Consider the following 17,059-nt stretch of genomic DNA (forward strand, 5'->3'; position numbering starts at 1 on the left):
ACTTTTCCTTCCAGTTCTCTGTAAGACTAAGGTAATCAAGCTAATTGGTTTGGCTAACACACACAACGCTGATTTGACACCAGGAAGTGCACCTCAAAGCTGGTATCCAGGAATGCACAGCTGTTCCCGAAACAGCAAGCCAAAGATCTCTGTTAGAGAAATAAGCCCTGACAGCTGAACAGGTTTAATTGGGACAGGAAAATCTGCATGATAGCCCTCCAGGACCTTTTTTCCAGATCCCTGACAGCACTTAAGGGGCTCCCAAGATGCTTGGAGATAAAGAATACTATAAATTAATCAATCATAAATGAGGGAGTTGTGCTAAATTGCTGTAATTTTTAAACCGTCATTTTAAATGTCCTGCCGCCTCAGTCAGCAGCAGTGGCAGCCACATCTTTCAAATGTGAGCTGAGGAGTTCAGCCCGATAACTTAAAATGTCTGAAAAAGTACAGAAATCTGTTCTGGAACATGTCGCCCTCCATGAAAGTCTACAGGCTACCGCAACCGAGGTTAAAGACGTGCCAATATAATCAGCACATTTCAATGAAATGTCTGTAAGTTTTGAGTGTCCTTCAGTTCGAGACGACTTCTTCATTACTGGTGCTTAGCGATGGCCTGATCCAGCATCTTGTAGCAGCAGACTTTTGAGTGGCAGAGCTGCAGAGCATCACAATCAGCCCAAGCAATGGGGACAGTCATGTGGGCTGCAAACCAATTAAATCAACATGACTCCTCATTATGTCACTCTTATGCTAATACATAGCTAACTGTTGATGTCAGACTTTAGGGACCTGAGAATGTTGAATTTCGCCCTGAATTCTGCCCTTAAAGCCCAGTATCTCTATGTAGAAGGCAAACAAAAGTGTATCAAGAAACATTCAGCGTTGGCTGTGAACGTCACAGTATTTCAACCTGCAGTCTACACTTGCACCTTTAGTCTCTGAGACCCTGCTACAGGGATTGTTTGTCTGTAGATGCTCTGGGGGTGAAAGAAGAAGCAACAAAAGACACAGATCGGAATAAACAGTGACTGACAGTGAGAAATTAATACAGGCAAGACAGGAGCATAGCAGAAGGACAGCATGGTGCAGATAAAAGTTGGCCTGCTTTGACAAGCTTGGGTTTTCTAGATCTTACTCTACTGTGGGAATTCTCCTGGTGGGGCTGCATCCGCTGGGATTTCTGCAAGCCCTGTTGGGATCCACTACGCTGCCTGTTTCTGAGCTATCGGAGGAGAGGTTGTGTTGGATAGCCTACAAATCACAGTGCTTTTCCCCAGACCAGGAACCCAGAGAGCAACAGCCGAGATCTAAAGAGTAAAAACATCATCACCCTTCTGGGGTCCCCAAGGACCCCCTGGGGTACGTTTTTATGTACTCGGGGGGCTGAATGGGGTAGGGAGGTTAGATGTGGGGGTGAGGGGTCCTGGGTGTATTTCTTAGTCTTGTGGGGGGGTGATGTTAAAGGTGCAACATGGGGCTCTCTGCTGTCTTACGTTGGCCATGGGTGACCCATTGAGATCCCATCTGCGATGGCTGGGCCCCTTTAGGAAGGAAGGGCAATGGGTGGGATGAATAGACAAAGATTTCTTTAAGGAACAGTCCTTATAATTTAGATTCCTAATCCATCATTCAATTGATTAACGATCTTCCAGTGCTTCGAACAGGAGCAGCGACTGGGATTAGCAGGACAGAAGTGTGTGTGGCATTTTGTCAGCTCCCAGAATTCAGTCTGCAGCACCGTAACATGGACATAAATTACGGGAGGGAAGAGGATTGTAACCCTCCCAAATAATCAAAACTAACCAATACAACCCCCCCAGATAAACACAAAAATGGGTGGAGACTCAACTCCCCAATGTTCAACCCAAAGTCAGGCCCTCGTACAGTAACACAAGACTCCGATTAAAAACCGTCATTATTCTGCTTTTACTTACGACACCATGGAAACTATGTGTAAACTGGCCCAATAATCACAGCAAAGCCACCCCATCCCATCAAAACTGGTGTTAAAAGCTTAAACAACAAACGTTCATGTCTTTTTCACTAATACGCTGTTAGTGGGCATAGATGATATCACTAATAACTATTATCTATTCTGTTCAGTTAATAAGTGTTGAGAATTTCATTATCACTCTGTGGGTGTATGTGTGTGTGTGTCTACATGAGTGTGAAGATTACCCCTGTCAGTCTGAGTGCAGCTGTAATCCAGGGTGGCAGGACCTGCCCTCCCAAAGCCTAGCCCTCTCTCTCTCGCTCTCTCTTTCTCTCTTTCACACACACACACACACACACACACACACACACACACACATAGATTACACTATTTTAAAAATAGACTTGCTTTATAAACTCTCCTTGGGAGTTGAGCTATGGTGTGCAAGGTTTTATATTTAGTCCCAAATCGGCAGCCCCGAGAGGGATTAAAAAGTTTAATGTGGCCCCGCAAGGCTTCCAAACATCTGTTCCCTTAGAAAGAGGACTAGTAAACTCACAACTGGAACTTCTATTCTATAGCCAGTAAGGTTCTGTCAAGCATTTACTGCCAGCTGCTGAAATTAGCTTCGCTGATCTTCATCAGGCCGGATCGCTTTAATAACCCAGAATGTTTGATTCTAAATGTGGCAGCGTGAAACAAAAATGTATGATGTAGTTCATTAGGGAAGGAAAAAACATAGTGAAAATGCTTTCTATGAACATTTTATCCTTTGTTTTTTTGCAATTAGCATTGCTTGTGAACATGCACCCTGGGATTAAACTTTGGCATTTTTCTAAAGGCCAGCTGTCAGTAAGAAAATAAGAACGCAACTTGTTTTATTCAAAAGCTAGCTACAGGACAAATGTGTCTTGGGTATTAACAGAAACAAAATCTCACAGTAAGTATACTGTGTCATCCAAAGTTCAGATAAATATAAATTATTGTTAGCCCAAACATGGATACTGCAAGTCTTTCTGCTTTTTTGAGGGGGGAGGAGGGGGGGGGAATAACATGCAGGTTGATTAAAATAAAGGCTGTAGGTTTCTCTTCTGACAATATTTCTGTGAAACCCATGTCAGCTGAGGTCAACTGTGAACAAGGCAGGTTAGAATTGTTACATGGAGAGCCACACACCGCGACTGAACATTCCTACGCGCCTGTGCTCTGGGTCAAGCTGTAGGCATCAGTGGGCGCCAATGGCGGGGTGAGGAGGTTTAGTACGAGAGGTGAGGCTGGCTGATCTGTAGGCAGACACGCGTGCATGCACGCACACGCGCTCACACACACAAAAGCGGCCTGGCATATGTGCAAGACCAGCTCAGTGCAGTACCTCCGGGGTTACAGTGGGCAGGGTGGTCTGGGAGATTTTGTGGGCTACCTGCAAAGCCTCTATCCTCAGAGCAGCGAGCACCAGCTCCTCCTGGAGCATGAGGCCGAGGGGCGGGGGGAAAGCGGTGTCGTGGGGTGGGGGGGGGGGGGATCCCCAGGGGATGGAAGAGAGGGGTTAGAGGACAAATGCTATCACGAGACCTTATTCTGAAACGGGCAGAAATTCACGCACGTACGTAATTCCCATTCTACGGCTCGCAACATTCAACAGCGTCCAAAAATACCCATAATCCTCTCCTCAGAATCTATATACCCACTCAGACGGTGTCAAAGAAAAACTCAAGAGGAGACACGACAATAATAGAGAGGGGTAAGGATGGAAAAGGAAGAAGACAATGTAAGAAAGGACAGGAAGGCGGAACGAGGCCTAGTGAGATTGGGAAGGTGGGTCACATGGTCAGGGGTCAAAGGGCGCTGTGGAGAGATCTCTGGGACACACACCTGTAGCTTCTGAGCGAATGCGGTGGGGTTGGTCTCAGCGAGGTCAGGCTCCAGGTAGTGAAGAGGGCCCCCAGACTCCACCAGTCTGTCTAACAGCAAGGCGTTGGTGGGGTCCTCAGGGTCCTGGGGAAGGGTCTACGCCAGGGGAGGTGATGGGGAGGTCGATGGGGGCATGGGGTGAGGGGTTAGCCAGGCAAAGCCAGCAACCATCAAGCCTTCTGATGGTGGGAGTTATTTGTTTCGAACATGATGTGCGAAACATATGGCTTGTAATACCGGCATGTTACTTAATTGTGATTTGCTGAAAGGTATCAAAGTCCAACAGCCACTACATAGTTTTAAGGTTTAGCTTAGCTTAGTATTCAAGTGCTGGTAACTTTAAGGTGAAAAGAACAGATTGGAGCCAGGAAGAATATATGCAATTATGCTAATTAATTCCATCCCCCATCAGAATCAGCATTTTTTTTTATCTACTTTTGTATAAATTACTTTATCAATGACAAAAAAAATGTTCACAAGATGTTGGCAGATGATCCTTCAGATAGAGTGTTCTGAGTGAATGTCACGGCACAATTTTGAATTACTACACAACACTGCCCCCTGATGGTCATACTTAAAATTACAACCCAGAATTGCTGACTGTAGGGGACAGGCCTTGGCTGTGGCTTTGTGTTCCATCTTAAAACAAGTTCCCCTTTAGCAGCACTGTCATATTTATTGCATACACTACTGTGGTAAGACAGTACAGCTGAGCAACTGCTAATTGGGTCAAACGAGCCACACCAAAGCAGAAGTTCTATTGCCTATCAGCCTGGAGGTTCAGTGATAACACAGCGCGCCCCACAGAAAGCATATGCTGAAATCACATCTCTGCCTCTGCCTTGGGGCTCTGACTCACCACTCCGTCCCGCTCGCCGCCCGGGCAGCGGATTAGCGAGTCACTCTCTCGCTTCCGGCTCTTCTCTGACTCCGGGGCTCCCCGGGGGGGGTGCAGCACAGGTGACTTGGCGCCCCCGGCGATCTGCGCCTCCATCTCCTCGAAGCTCCTGGGAGGAGGGAAGTTGAAATTTGGATATCGCTGGTGGGCTTCCAAACTGTGAATATGTATCATTTCAGTGAGAAGCAGCGAGTATCAACACCCCATCTGGGGAGCCCCCCTGCTGCGGGCACTGTGTGCTGCCTGGCACAGGCTGCGGGCAGCCTCCCTGTCCTGGGGAAGTGCTTGGAAAGGGAAGAGTGGATCAACAGTACTGTGTAAAAGTCTTAGGCAGCCGAAGAATATGATGTATAAATGCTCTTCATGTTGGTGCAAAACTATGCTGTTATGCCTGACAAAAGTGTGTCAGCTTAGCCATTTCGAAACTTCTGCTACAATCACCCCAGTATTTCCAGCAACCATCCAGTACTCTCTTATATTTTATGACTGGACCACTAGCACACTGAGTATAACTAATCAATGCCTTATAAACTTATTAAATTAATTAATTAAATGAGCTGGCGGTGAAATTTAGTAAATACATGGAATGGCTGGGGTGCCTCTGAGGAGAGGTTTGGGAACTGAAGTGGCGTTCATCCAGCCATCCAACAAGATACCAGTGACTTTTTGAAGAATAGGAGAAACTCTTACTACTTTTTATTGTGTTATTCTTAATTTGCGTATGTTGTGATGCTAAATTGTATTTTTTACACTGAACAAAAGTGTGCTTACTACCTAGATCAATAGCTTTAAGCATTTCTTTTGACTGCCTAAGACTTTTAAAAGTTACTACTTTATATGTATATATGCCAGGGTTTCTTCCCTTCAAGATATCTACCCCAGGAATGTACTGTAGCTAGACATTCTGTGCCTCCTTGGGCCCCCCTACCCCCTTTACATTATATAACTTTATACTTTCACGGATTCAAGGGCCCCTGTAAGAGGCTAGGGCCCCCGAATCTGTCAGTGTATCCATGCTCTGTCCCTCTGAAGCCCCTGATCTTCCCTGAAGGTTTGTCTGATACCCTCACTTGGCTTTCACTCATCTGTCATCCTTGTGCACAACCAGAGGCAACAGCATATTTTGACAGTGTGATTGTTAACCTGTAGAGTGTGTGTAACTGTGTGTAAACAGGGTTAGGGTTAGTACTCATAAATATATGCAGTGATGGCCAAATGAAGCTTTATGAACCATTTACTGTATTTTTTGACCCCACTAGATGGCGTTCTCGGTTTGCTTTGGGGCATGCATTGCGGCCTTTTTTAAATAGAGAGCACCATCTAGTGGTGGCAGAAAATACAGCACATGGTTCATGAAGCCTCATTCGGCCATCACTAAATACAGATGTGTGTCAGAGGGTTGTACCCTGTGCAGGGGGAGCTGGGTTCAGAGTTCCTTGAGCGGGAGCCCTTAGTAGGGCTGTCTGTCACAGAGTCCAGCTTCAGGTAAAGAGACGGCTTCTTCCCAGAGGTGGCCTGGGAGACACACAGATCCAGGTTAGGTGCTTCCCACCCACAGGGGCTAAAATGCAGCCAACACCGGACACACAGACCAGTCAGGCACACGCAGACGGTCAGGCACACCTGCATTTACAAAGAGCGACACTGTCATGTCAGACTAATGCCACATGATATAAATACTCACTGGAGTGGAAGATCCAATCTTCTCCATGTACTCAATCTCATAGTCTGATGACAAAAACAGAGGCACAGTGAATACCAATAGACGCCTAAGGGTATATGTGCACAGTGGGATGAACGGAGGATGGAGGAGGGGCTTTAACATCAAGCCAACTTTATAAACACTTAATAACCACAGCTTTGTGGGGGGAAGGGCAGGGCCAGACCAGACAACCGGGACACTTGATTGATAGCTGCACTCATGATGTCACATGGCAGTGTCTGCATCCGTCTGTAGGTGCAGTGAGGCGCAGTGTGGGTGTAGCTCCATGGTGCGTGAGATAATATTTCAGCCTATCTATCTAGCTCGTTTCAGAAGCTGTGTCTCTCTAAAAAGCTGAAGGACTTTGCAAGTTTCAGCAAATGGGTTTTCCACGGTTAAATGCGAAAATGCATACTGATTTCTGCACGTTACTGGCTGCTTTTGTTCATTCACTTTCGTTTGACATTCTCAAGAAGCAGCAGCCATTCTGCAGAGCCCATGTTGCGTTCATGCCCCCCCCCCCAGACCAATTTGGGCTGTCATTTCAGCTACAAGCCTGGTTGAACAACTCACCAACTTTGAGCAACTTGGGTAAAACAAACACATATGGCACGCCTGGCTTTCCTTTGCTCGTCGGTGTGTCTGTATCCCACACACGTGTGTTAACAAAGACACGCATGCACAAACACCCGGCAGAAAACATATGTATGACCGCCAAGGCAGCTTCCTCCCTCTCTCAGGCTTCTCTACACCCCCCACCATGTTTTTGTCTCATTAGCACCCTGTCTCATGAATAATGTATTGAACATGCGGTTTAATAAACGAGAACAGGGTGGCAGTCTGCCATTGCGGGGCACGTGCCAGTTTTGAGACTGCAGTGGAGCAGTGCATCACGGGGAGGGGATGATATGAACACCGATAAACAGTTTTTCATATCAAAGACAAAGTTCGGAGAAAACATCAAACTTCAAAGGAGTTTCAGACTTAATATGCTAAATAGAAAATATTGTATATTGTATCGTATTAAAACAGGGTTATTATGCTTGAATATATCATCCTATATGATGTGCATATTATGCTTCTAATACGTGCTTTGGTATTTCAAGAATTCTAGACATTTATGCTCTGGGACGATTCTAGGGACCATAGGGGCCCTAGGCAAAAAACTGCCAGGGGCCCACCTACGTACCCCACTCAACATGGTAAAATTTCTGACCATTATTTTAACATGAAGTCTGAATTACTAATATTAACAAAGAAAATGTAATAAACACAATTCCTTTATTTTCACTTTGCTGTGAAAGTAGAATACCTAAATAAAGCAGATTTGTCGTTGCAAAGTACTATGTAATCGGCAGCCCTCAGGGGCCCCCTCCCAGCTCGGTGCCCCAGGCCGTTGCCTGCCCTGCCTGTTCTGTCCCTGCAAATCTGGCCATATCTGGAAGAAGACAGTATCTTGATACTCTCCCAGCTCACACATACAACAGCACCACACACTGCCCCCCATCGCACCATGGGTCTGCGAAGACAGGCTGCTCTCGAAGTCAGTGAGGTCAGAGGGCTGGGGGAAATCCCGAGGGTCAGAGTTCAGCTCCGCCTCCACTCCTTGCAGAGCGGCCCACTTCTGATTGGAGGAGGAAGCGAGCTTCTCCTCATCAGTGGCGTGTTCGTCCTGCGGGACAACGGGCGGTGTGTCAGGAGTGGCACGGGGGGTGGGCTCCTGAACGTAAGCGTGGAGGGGATGAAGGGGGGTGAAAAGTGAAAAACACACAGGACACGACTGTTGGGGTATGGTGTGGAAATACGAGACAGTTGGCCATGTTAGAATGGAACATTACAAAGACACAAAGTACACGTAAGTGAACATTTCATTTTTTATATTAAAAAAAGAGAACATTTTACATAATAAACGGGCTAATAACATTTGTGCACAAGTGCAGACTATGACCAGACCAGTCACGGGAGACTGATAACAGAAAGGGTGTAAAAATCTGGATTGTAATGGAATCATTTCGTAAATGTACAGGGAGATGGCGAGGTAAAGAGTCTTTCAGGCAGTGCTTCTCAACCTGGTCCTAGAAGAACCCCTGACAGTCCATGTTTTTGCTCCCTCTCAGGTCCCTAGGAGGGGGGGGGGGGAATGTGGACTGTCTGGCAGGAATATGGAGGGAGCAAAAACAGAGAGCATTTGGGAGTCCCTGCAGATCGGATTGAAGAACACCACTTTAAGGAATGGAAGGTGGACAGACTGATGAATGTAAAACCCTGTGATGGATGGATGGACGGAAGGATACTGCTGTAGGATGTCATGACCAAGCAAGTGTAGATGAAGATAAAGCATATTTATAGAGAGATTTGTGTCTGGGATGCTATGGATAGACAGACAGATCAAAAAGCAGGAAAGAGTACAAACAGAACTCGTGACAGACAGACAGACAGACGGATGGCCGGTTGTTATTGTAACTACAGGGATATTTGGGGTGCAGTTAGGCAGATCACCACCCAAATGCAGTCATGAACAGACAAACGGGCTGACAGGCAGGGAGGTGTGATTACCTGGGATGATGTCTCCGATAGGGAAGACCTCTTAGGAGACTTCTTCACCCTAAATGTGTTACTGAGAGACAAGGGAGAAACATGGAAATTCAGAAAGGATTGGGACAGACAGTAATAAATGATCCCAGATTGAATATCTCTCTGAACCAATCATTTTTTCGTTCTGCCCTTAGAACATTTTTGTGTGAGTGAAACTCACATGAGCGAAGCGGACTAATAAAGGAAGGGGAGCTGACTGTGAGCCAGAGAAGTGGACGATCAAACACAACGCAGTGAGCTAGAGACCTGCTGGGTTTAGTCCATGAAATAACATTTCGAAAATAATGATCTGTATGGTTATAAATGCGCCGACCATACTGGCAAGTAATAGGAAGTAATATTTTGTTGTATGAAGCAAATGCACTTTTCAGAGCTGCTTGATATCATCTGTCACAAATTGGTACAGCGTACACCCTGTTACACCGTCAGTGGTGCTGGCACACACTGCGGAAGCAGCATAGAAAGCAGTTTTAAAGCCTGCAGCGTTTCTCAGAAACACTTGAGGTTTCCCTTTCAAATTCACATGGGCCGGGAACAGTAGTTCGTGTGGAAATTCGCTCCACTGGGCAGTAGAGGTAGAGGTTTGCGTAGTGACTTCTCAGGGTCATGGTTACAGCGGGGTGTCAGCTGGTTAATCTGGGGTCACTGCTGTGTGTTAGACTTGGTTAGAGGAATCATGTTTGGAATTCGAATGATTCTCAAAAAGATGTTCTATGGGTGAAATGCAGGTGGGATAATGTTACCAGACGAATCGCTATAATGGATCAGAGGCATTGGACACGTTGCTCAAACTACGCACTGCTTCCATCCAGATACATTTCGGCATATTCAGGCACCCTTAGAGTCCTCAAGATATCCCCTCCAAGTGCCCTCATCCTGACTTGTGATTATAAAATATATAAGCCAACCTTGACCTGAACAAACCACACATCTGATCTCGCAGCTGCTGCAGGACAGCTCCCATCTACAGCTTTGCAGGGCACCAGGGAATCATGGAGACCTGCTGCCATAGCAACAGGGAAAAAAAATCCCCAGAGCCCTTGCGCGTTCACAGCTCGTTTCCATCGCACGCCACCCCCTCCCCCACCACCCAAATATCTGCCCAGCCTGTCTCTGCAGCGTTTGCAGTGTGCTGTTTCCATCCCATGCCTCTATGAGGTAAGTGTGAAGTCCATAAGTGTGAACGTCTGACTAGTGTAATGGCAGCATGATGAAATGCTTAGGCAAATGCTTCAGCTGTTAAGCTTTTAATTAAACCAGCAGATTATAATTATTGTTGTTATAGCTAATAAACATCCATAGTGTATTTCTGTCTCTGTAAGCTCAATCACGTGGTAGTCATCTTCTTTGAAATCACAGCGATAAATAATGGCTAGAATGATACAAGGACTGATGGACCAGTAGACCAGTAGAGGTCACTGTTGCATAGCCTGGTGACAGGGATACATCTTACTCCCAGGACATTTTAACACCATATGCTTGCAGGTAAAGCAAATCCCTGTCCAGATATTACCACCATTCACAGCGTTGCATTTATCTGAAATCCACCTCCCTCCCCTTAGCTATAAGCTGAAAAAGCAAAAGAAAAACATCAACTCCGTAGAACGTCCTGATGTGTCTGTATCAGTATCAGCAGAGAGCTTGAAAATGTTGTGTAAGTGAGGCTGATTACGCCATTCGGAAGGAGAATACTTACTTACCAAGCAGTTTTCAGTATCGCTTTTTCAAACAAAAAGCCTGTGTTTTAGTGGTAACCAGGGAATAGGCATCAGAGGGAGCATAATGGCTTGGGTGAGCGGGAATTCTGTTAATAGGGACTGTCACTGAGGTCTGATAAGATGACAGTCATGTGTTATAGACGGTGCTGTGAGTATATGCAGTTAAAGCTGCGGTTCATCATTAAACATATTACGCCTTGTTGTCTCTCGGCCACATCCAGCACTGACTCCTCAAACCCGCCTGGATATAACCCCTGACCCCAGACTGATCTCGCCCGGCACTGACTCCTCAAACCCACCTGGATATAACCCCTGACCCCAGACTCTGATCTCACCCGGAACTGACTCCTCAAAACCGCTTGGATATAACCCCTGACCCCAGACTGATCTCACCCGGCACTGACTCCTCAAACCCACCTGGATATAACCCCTGACCCCAGACTGATCTCACCTGGCACTGACTCCTCAAACCCATCTGGATATAACCCCTGACCCCAGACTGATCTCGCCCGGCACTGACTCCTCAAACCCACCTGGATATAACCCCTGACCCCAGGCTCTGGTCTCGCTGGCACCGTCCCCAGAGCTGGCTGTCAGGTGGCAGATTGCAGGCTAATCGTGTTGTGGTCATGGAGGCTTACTGTACATGCCTCAGTGCTTCCTCTTAAAAAGGCAGACATGGCCCTAACTATCACCCATTTTTCCTTTCCTCTCCTTCTCCCTCTGTGTTTTGGCATATGCTGTGTATGTCATTAATATTAAGTTTAATAACAATATTAATCATCATCTTCATCATATATATCAACAAGAATGTGTCAGTCTATCTATCTATCTATCTATCTATCTATCTATCTATCTATCTATCTATCTATCTATCTATGTGGTCTGAATTAAATACATTCAGAAGACACATGAAACCTGGGGTACAGCAACTTAACTATTCTGTGTATATAAAGATTTTATTACATAATTATCATAATGAGGAGAAATTGCTTAAAAAATACCCTTAGTATTAATGGCAAAATGACAGCAAATCAGTGTTTAGTGACACCAAGTAGCCACATTCCAAGATTCTACAACTCTGTCACATTAGAAGATGTATCATTTAAATGAATACTGGAAATAACTCATAATGACATTCTCCTACTTAAATAACTGAAAAGACATTGTAATGTATGTAGTTCCATGGGGCCTTTTCCCATTTGTGTTTGTTAAAAATTACATTTTCAAAGCTGCCGATAGTTTCTTATGCTTGGTACTGTATGATTATTTTGCTGTGATCAATTAGGCCTTTATATGCCTGTCTGTTGTCACTGTTAAGACGATTCAGGGCTGGGCACGGCTTCAAATCAGGCAGCTGCAGAATTTCCCTCCTTTGGTTTTCAGGGAGCAGCATGGGGAGAGGGGGGTGCGGGGGGCTCAGGCAGGGTGGCGGGTCTGTTTATGTGTTTTGAGGTTAGGGGACGGGGGCTAACATGTGAGGAATGGGTGAACAGGTCAGCCTGACGGAAGGGAGACAATGCTGAGTCGGGGGTGTTAGCCGCATGAATCGAAGTTATAGTCAAGATGATCTTTTTTAAGTTTGCTCTGTGGGTGAGAGTTTGGACTGCCGTTGTACTTACAACAGACAACAAAGAGAGGAGCCGTCGCCGAACATCCTGCGACATGAGGATACGCAGACAGAGAGACAGGTGACAGAGAGACAGGTGACAGAGAGACAGACGAGGGACAGCACAGCAGGGACAGCGCTCAACACACTGTCACACATGCCGATGCAGTGACGTGCCGCTCGCCTCGCATGCACACTAACAGCTAACAGACACAGACGGAGAGGTCTACATTGCGCTGGAACACGAGCATCGCACACACAAGCCCTAAACTGTTTAACACACAGTGTGCCGAGTGTTATAGACGGTATCTGGGACATTATCCTACCAATATGTTTTTTTGTAAATGTGATAAATTCAGGAAGAAACATCTTAAATCCCCATATATGGTAACAAATAAGAAACAGGAATGATACTAGGCCGATTTTGTACAGTATGTGAAATTTGTAGAAGGCTAGGTGATCGTTGTTGCCAGGACAACAAGCGATAGAGATTATACACAGAAAGAAAATGTGAAACATATTCAAAAGGAATTAAGCCCCAACTTACGATTTCAAAGGCGCCTTCTTTTTCTTTGCTGGCTTATTCTGGTTGGGATCCTCAAGCTCTCTGATACTGTCATTGTCATTGTCGTTGGCAGGAACCTCAAAGGAGGCTGGTGATGTCTTAGGCGGAGAGTTCCCTATCTTACTGGAGCATCTGAATGGGTTTATGGAGTCATCAAAGGTGTCCGGGTCAAAGTTGTAGCTGGTGTGAGAGAGCTGTGGTGAGCTGGGTATCGCAGTACTGGAAGAAAAGGGGTTGAAGTTGGGGTCATCCCACTTGCTGGGGTCGAAATTATACGTGGTCTTAGGGATTGGCATGTCTTCGTTGTTGGCTAGTGGTTGGGCGGGTGTATTGTCAAGAGGCTCCTCAGGGGGTGGGGGCTTCCGCGTCCCCAACTTTGGCTTCCGGAGGGGCATCTTGGCTCCTGGTTTCTTGCCCAGCTTCTTCGGTGGGGGTGTGGAGTCTCGAGGAGATTCCCCGCTCTCCTCCGAGTAGTCAAACTCCAGCCGGACCGACTGGCGCTTGTTCAGGGGCTGCTCGTCGTCAGGGATGCTGGTAGTGAGGCTGGCAATGGTAGTGAGGGTGGGCACCGGGGGCGAGGGGAGGGGCAGGGGAACTGGGTCCTCGGGCACAAGTGGAGGATCAACAGCAGATGTAAACGATACCCCTTTCCTACTCAACACTGGGGAGTTGGCAATCTTACTACCGCCGGAATGGAATGGGTCTATTCCTTCAAAATTGTCCGGGTCCCAGTTGTAGGATGCCTTTGTGAGAATGGGAGAATCTTCGTCTGGGACCGGGGGGAATGTAGAAGTAGGGGGGTGAACAGGGGAAGTAGGGGCTAGTTTGTTTGGTTCTGATTCCTCGGCTTTAGGAACTGGGCTTTCTGCTATAAGCTTGTTCTTTCTTAACGTTCCACCAGGGCTTGTAATGGCTGAGGTTCCCTCCTCCTCCTGCTCCTCCTTGGGCAGTAAAGGGCTCTCTGGCCTGGTCTTGGCCTTTTTCTTGGCCTCTGGGGTGGAGCTGACAGCTGCGCCTTCAGTGGAGCTGGCAGTATTGGAGCTCTGCCTGGAGAGAGGCTTCTTCTTGAAGGAGGCCGACCTGGACTTCTTGTTCTTGCGGAGCGTCCCCGGAGCGCTCTCTGTGCCGACGTTGAAGGCCTCAGCCCTCGGTTGGGCCAACGTTCCTGGGACGCCCGTGTCGGACCCCTCTTCTGGATTTTCTAATTCCCCTGCCTGGAGGCTGAGGGAGCGGGTTAGTGGACAGCGGGCCTGGGGCACGCAGTCTGTGGACCGGCGCCTTCCGGCACCGTCATCTTTGGCCAGCCCAGGTGCAAAAGCAGAATCAGGGAAAGGGTCGGAGGCAAGCAGGTCAAGGTTGTAGGCACCGCTGCTGGCAATGGGCTTGTCCTCGTCAAAGACGACCGAGTTTGAGCGGCAGGGGGGCTGGAAGACCGGAGGTTCTGAAAGCGGCTCACTCAGGGACACTGACTCTGACACTTGTGTGGAGTCGGAACAGAACCCTGGGGAAAACAGCGACACACAACGGTCATAACAAAGACCCAGAAAGATGTCCAGTCACATGCTTACTCAGAACAAAAGCCTAAACCAAGATGTACAGCATTGCGGAACAAGACTTTGAAACATCCTCATGTCCACTGGGACTCTCAGCATGACTACTTATATTTTACATATGTTTCCTACATGAAGAACACTGGATGATTGAACCTCTTTTCAGGCATAACTAGTTTCATGGTGATCCTGGAGAAAAGTTGAAAATAGCAACAGGGACTAACTGAACCACCTATCGTGCCGATCAGGCTGGGGGAATGGACTAAAACTAACGCCAGTACACACACGACCCACTGGGGACTGAACCTGAGGCTCCTGTAATGGAAACAGCGGTATAACATCTAACCATAGCAAAGATCTGCAGCCCTAACACAGACTCCGCCTCTTACTTTCATTTATGTACTTAGAAGTATCTAACTTCCCCAATTCATATATCATTCTGGGTGGTGATTTTAACAAAGTTCTGGATGCACTAATAGATTACACATCAGTAACCTCAACCGCAACAGAAATCCCAGCCACTGGTAGGTACCAAGTTATGGAGCAACAGACATATTGATTCCTTTGTGATTAATAACTCTATCAGCCAAAAAATAACTGACCCAGTAAGCTTTAGAATTGCCAACTCTGATTATGCCCCTCATCACATCACATTGCGAACAAAATAGCGACTTCACCCCTCCCTATATGATGGTTTAATAGCTCGTTATGTAAAGACAATGGATTTCTCAACACACAAAAGAATGGACACATTCTTACATCAATATCAATACCTTCCCTGGGATATCAGCAAGCACACTTTGGGAAATCACAGGAGTAGAAAAAAGCATTTCTCTCTGTAGAGGCTGCTGTCTTTGTGTGTGGGTGTGTGTGAATTTCAGGCTACAGGTATGTGGGTGAGCATGGGTGTGTCAACATCCATAGCTATATGTCTGCCAGAGATGAAAGGCAGCCAGTTGTCAGACATGACTAGTTACAGTAACTAATGAAGACAGCATCACTAATTAAAATTTCCCCCGTCATGTGATCAGTAATAACAAGCAGGAGAAATCAGCCTTCAGGAACAAAAGACCGGGGCACATTTGGATCAGAACCATTTATGAAACCTTCCCCATTCTTACACTGGACATAGAAAGCAGCAATCAAATGAGAAAAAAAACTCTGAAAAAAGGATTATTTTTTCTCCCCTATACTACAAAATAAGCTATATTGTATAGCAGGGACATTCAAATCATGGTACTCAAGGTCCGAGCTCTGCTGATTTTCCAGCCTTCCTGTGAGCCTGGTGTCAAGCCTTTGTGGCCAATTAGAGTCAGTAATCATTAAACTAACTGCCTGGGAGAACTGAAAACAAGGCCTGGATTTGGAATCGCGGTCCAGATTTGAAGAGCTCGGCTGTATAGCGTCATTTAATCCGGCTGCAATATTGTTTCTGTCCTGTAGAGGGCACTCTGAACTCGCTCTCTGAGAAGATGGATTGCAGTACAGCTGACTGACTTCATGCAATTCTTTACTAAAACACTGATTAATCAAGGTGTTCCAGCATAGGAAAAAAAATAGCAACACATTTCAGACATAGACTGTAAAAGAATGTGAGAATGGGTGGGACAATGAGAAGAGTACAGTTCTCTTTGTAGATTAAAAACAATCCTGGAAGTATGACCACCCGTGTTCGGAGGGGAGCCGGCTCGTCCAGGCCTGTGTTAAGCCACTCCCTGCAGTGGGCAATGCAGTACCGGCACACCTGGGGAAATCTCGCTCCCTGATCGCGGCTCCATTGTACTAAAACATGCAGCAAAATCCATTCTGCAGGACCTCTGGCAACCTGGCACATCAGCTCAGAAAGAAACGCAAATGGCTCCCTGAACGAAGACTATAATTTTGCGCTTAATGTGCCATGACGGTGTTGAATAAACACAGAGATGGAGTGAGGGCAGGCAGGCCTCACCCGTGTCCTGGGAGGACGGCTGCTGAGTAGGTGCGTCTGGCTCCGCTTGGGGCAGTGGGGGCGTGGCGGCCTTCACCGGGGTGGTCGATTCGGGGGTCTCAAAAGCGCCGTCCGAGTCGGAGCTCCTGGAATGGAGAGAGAGGGCAGAGGAGACTCAGCATCAGCATCTGGGCCGGATCGTCATGCCGGTGGTCAGTGCTGTCAAGTGGTAAGTGTAAGCAGACATATAAGCGCTAATGTATCCCAAGGTGGCTAATGCTAGTCACACTACGGCAGGGGAAACGGCACAGCGGCGATTCCGGCTGCAGCCGGTCCCACAGCGTGAGGCGACATGCTAAACCGGACAAAACGTAGACCTGAGGTGAAGTTTCATGACCATAAATGGAAGGTGCTGACTGTGCAGAGAGGTTTCTGAAAAAGCTGGACATACAATATATGACATAAAAACGGTGGAAAATTCTTATCATAGTCAGAGAAGCCGGACAGAATTCATTCATGTAAACTTACAAATAAATGAAGAAATGTCACATGCTGAATTATAAGGACTATACCAATGTTTAATTTGTACTGATTACTAAACAAACCGATAGCAGAATAAGGCTGAGCTCAGGTTTTGATTGCGGTTTT

At 46.7% G+C, this 17,059-nt stretch overlaps 1 protein-coding gene across 12 annotated transcripts in view; it reads right to left on the reverse strand.

Moving 5' to 3' along the window:
- The window catches only part of tacc2 (transforming, acidic coiled-coil containing protein 2), an 82,293-nt gene that overhangs the window by 7,780 nt on the left and 57,454 nt on the right, over nt 1-17,059 (reverse strand). For 8 of the 12 annotated variants that reach the window (XM_049006783.1, XM_049006779.1, XM_049006771.1 and 5 more), the window contains 9 exons: nt 16,433-16,557; nt 12,917-14,435; nt 9,004-9,064; nt 7,960-8,167; nt 6,430-6,473; nt 6,151-6,260; nt 4,707-4,854; nt 3,809-3,943; nt 3,309-3,398 (listed from right to left, as the gene is read on the reverse strand). In XM_049006783.1, the coding sequence (XP_048862740.1) occupies nt 3,309-3,398; nt 3,809-3,943; nt 4,707-4,854; nt 6,151-6,260; nt 6,430-6,473; nt 7,960-8,167; nt 9,004-9,064; nt 12,917-14,435; nt 16,433-16,557 (2,440 nt within the window). The remainder of the gene's footprint in view (nt 1-3,308; nt 3,399-3,808; nt 3,944-4,706; nt 4,855-6,150; nt 6,261-6,429; nt 6,474-7,959; nt 8,168-9,003; nt 9,065-12,916; nt 14,436-16,432; nt 16,558-17,059) is intronic. The other 4 variants (XM_049006774.1, XM_049006776.1, XM_049006780.1 and 1 more) reach the window with 4 other exon arrangements.

The sequence above is a fragment of the Brienomyrus brachyistius genome, chromosome 3 (genome assembly GCF_023856365.1).
Source record: "Brienomyrus brachyistius isolate T26 chromosome 3, BBRACH_0.4, whole genome shotgun sequence".
Taxonomy (NCBI): Eukaryota; Metazoa; Chordata; class Actinopteri; order Osteoglossiformes; family Mormyridae; genus Brienomyrus; species Brienomyrus brachyistius.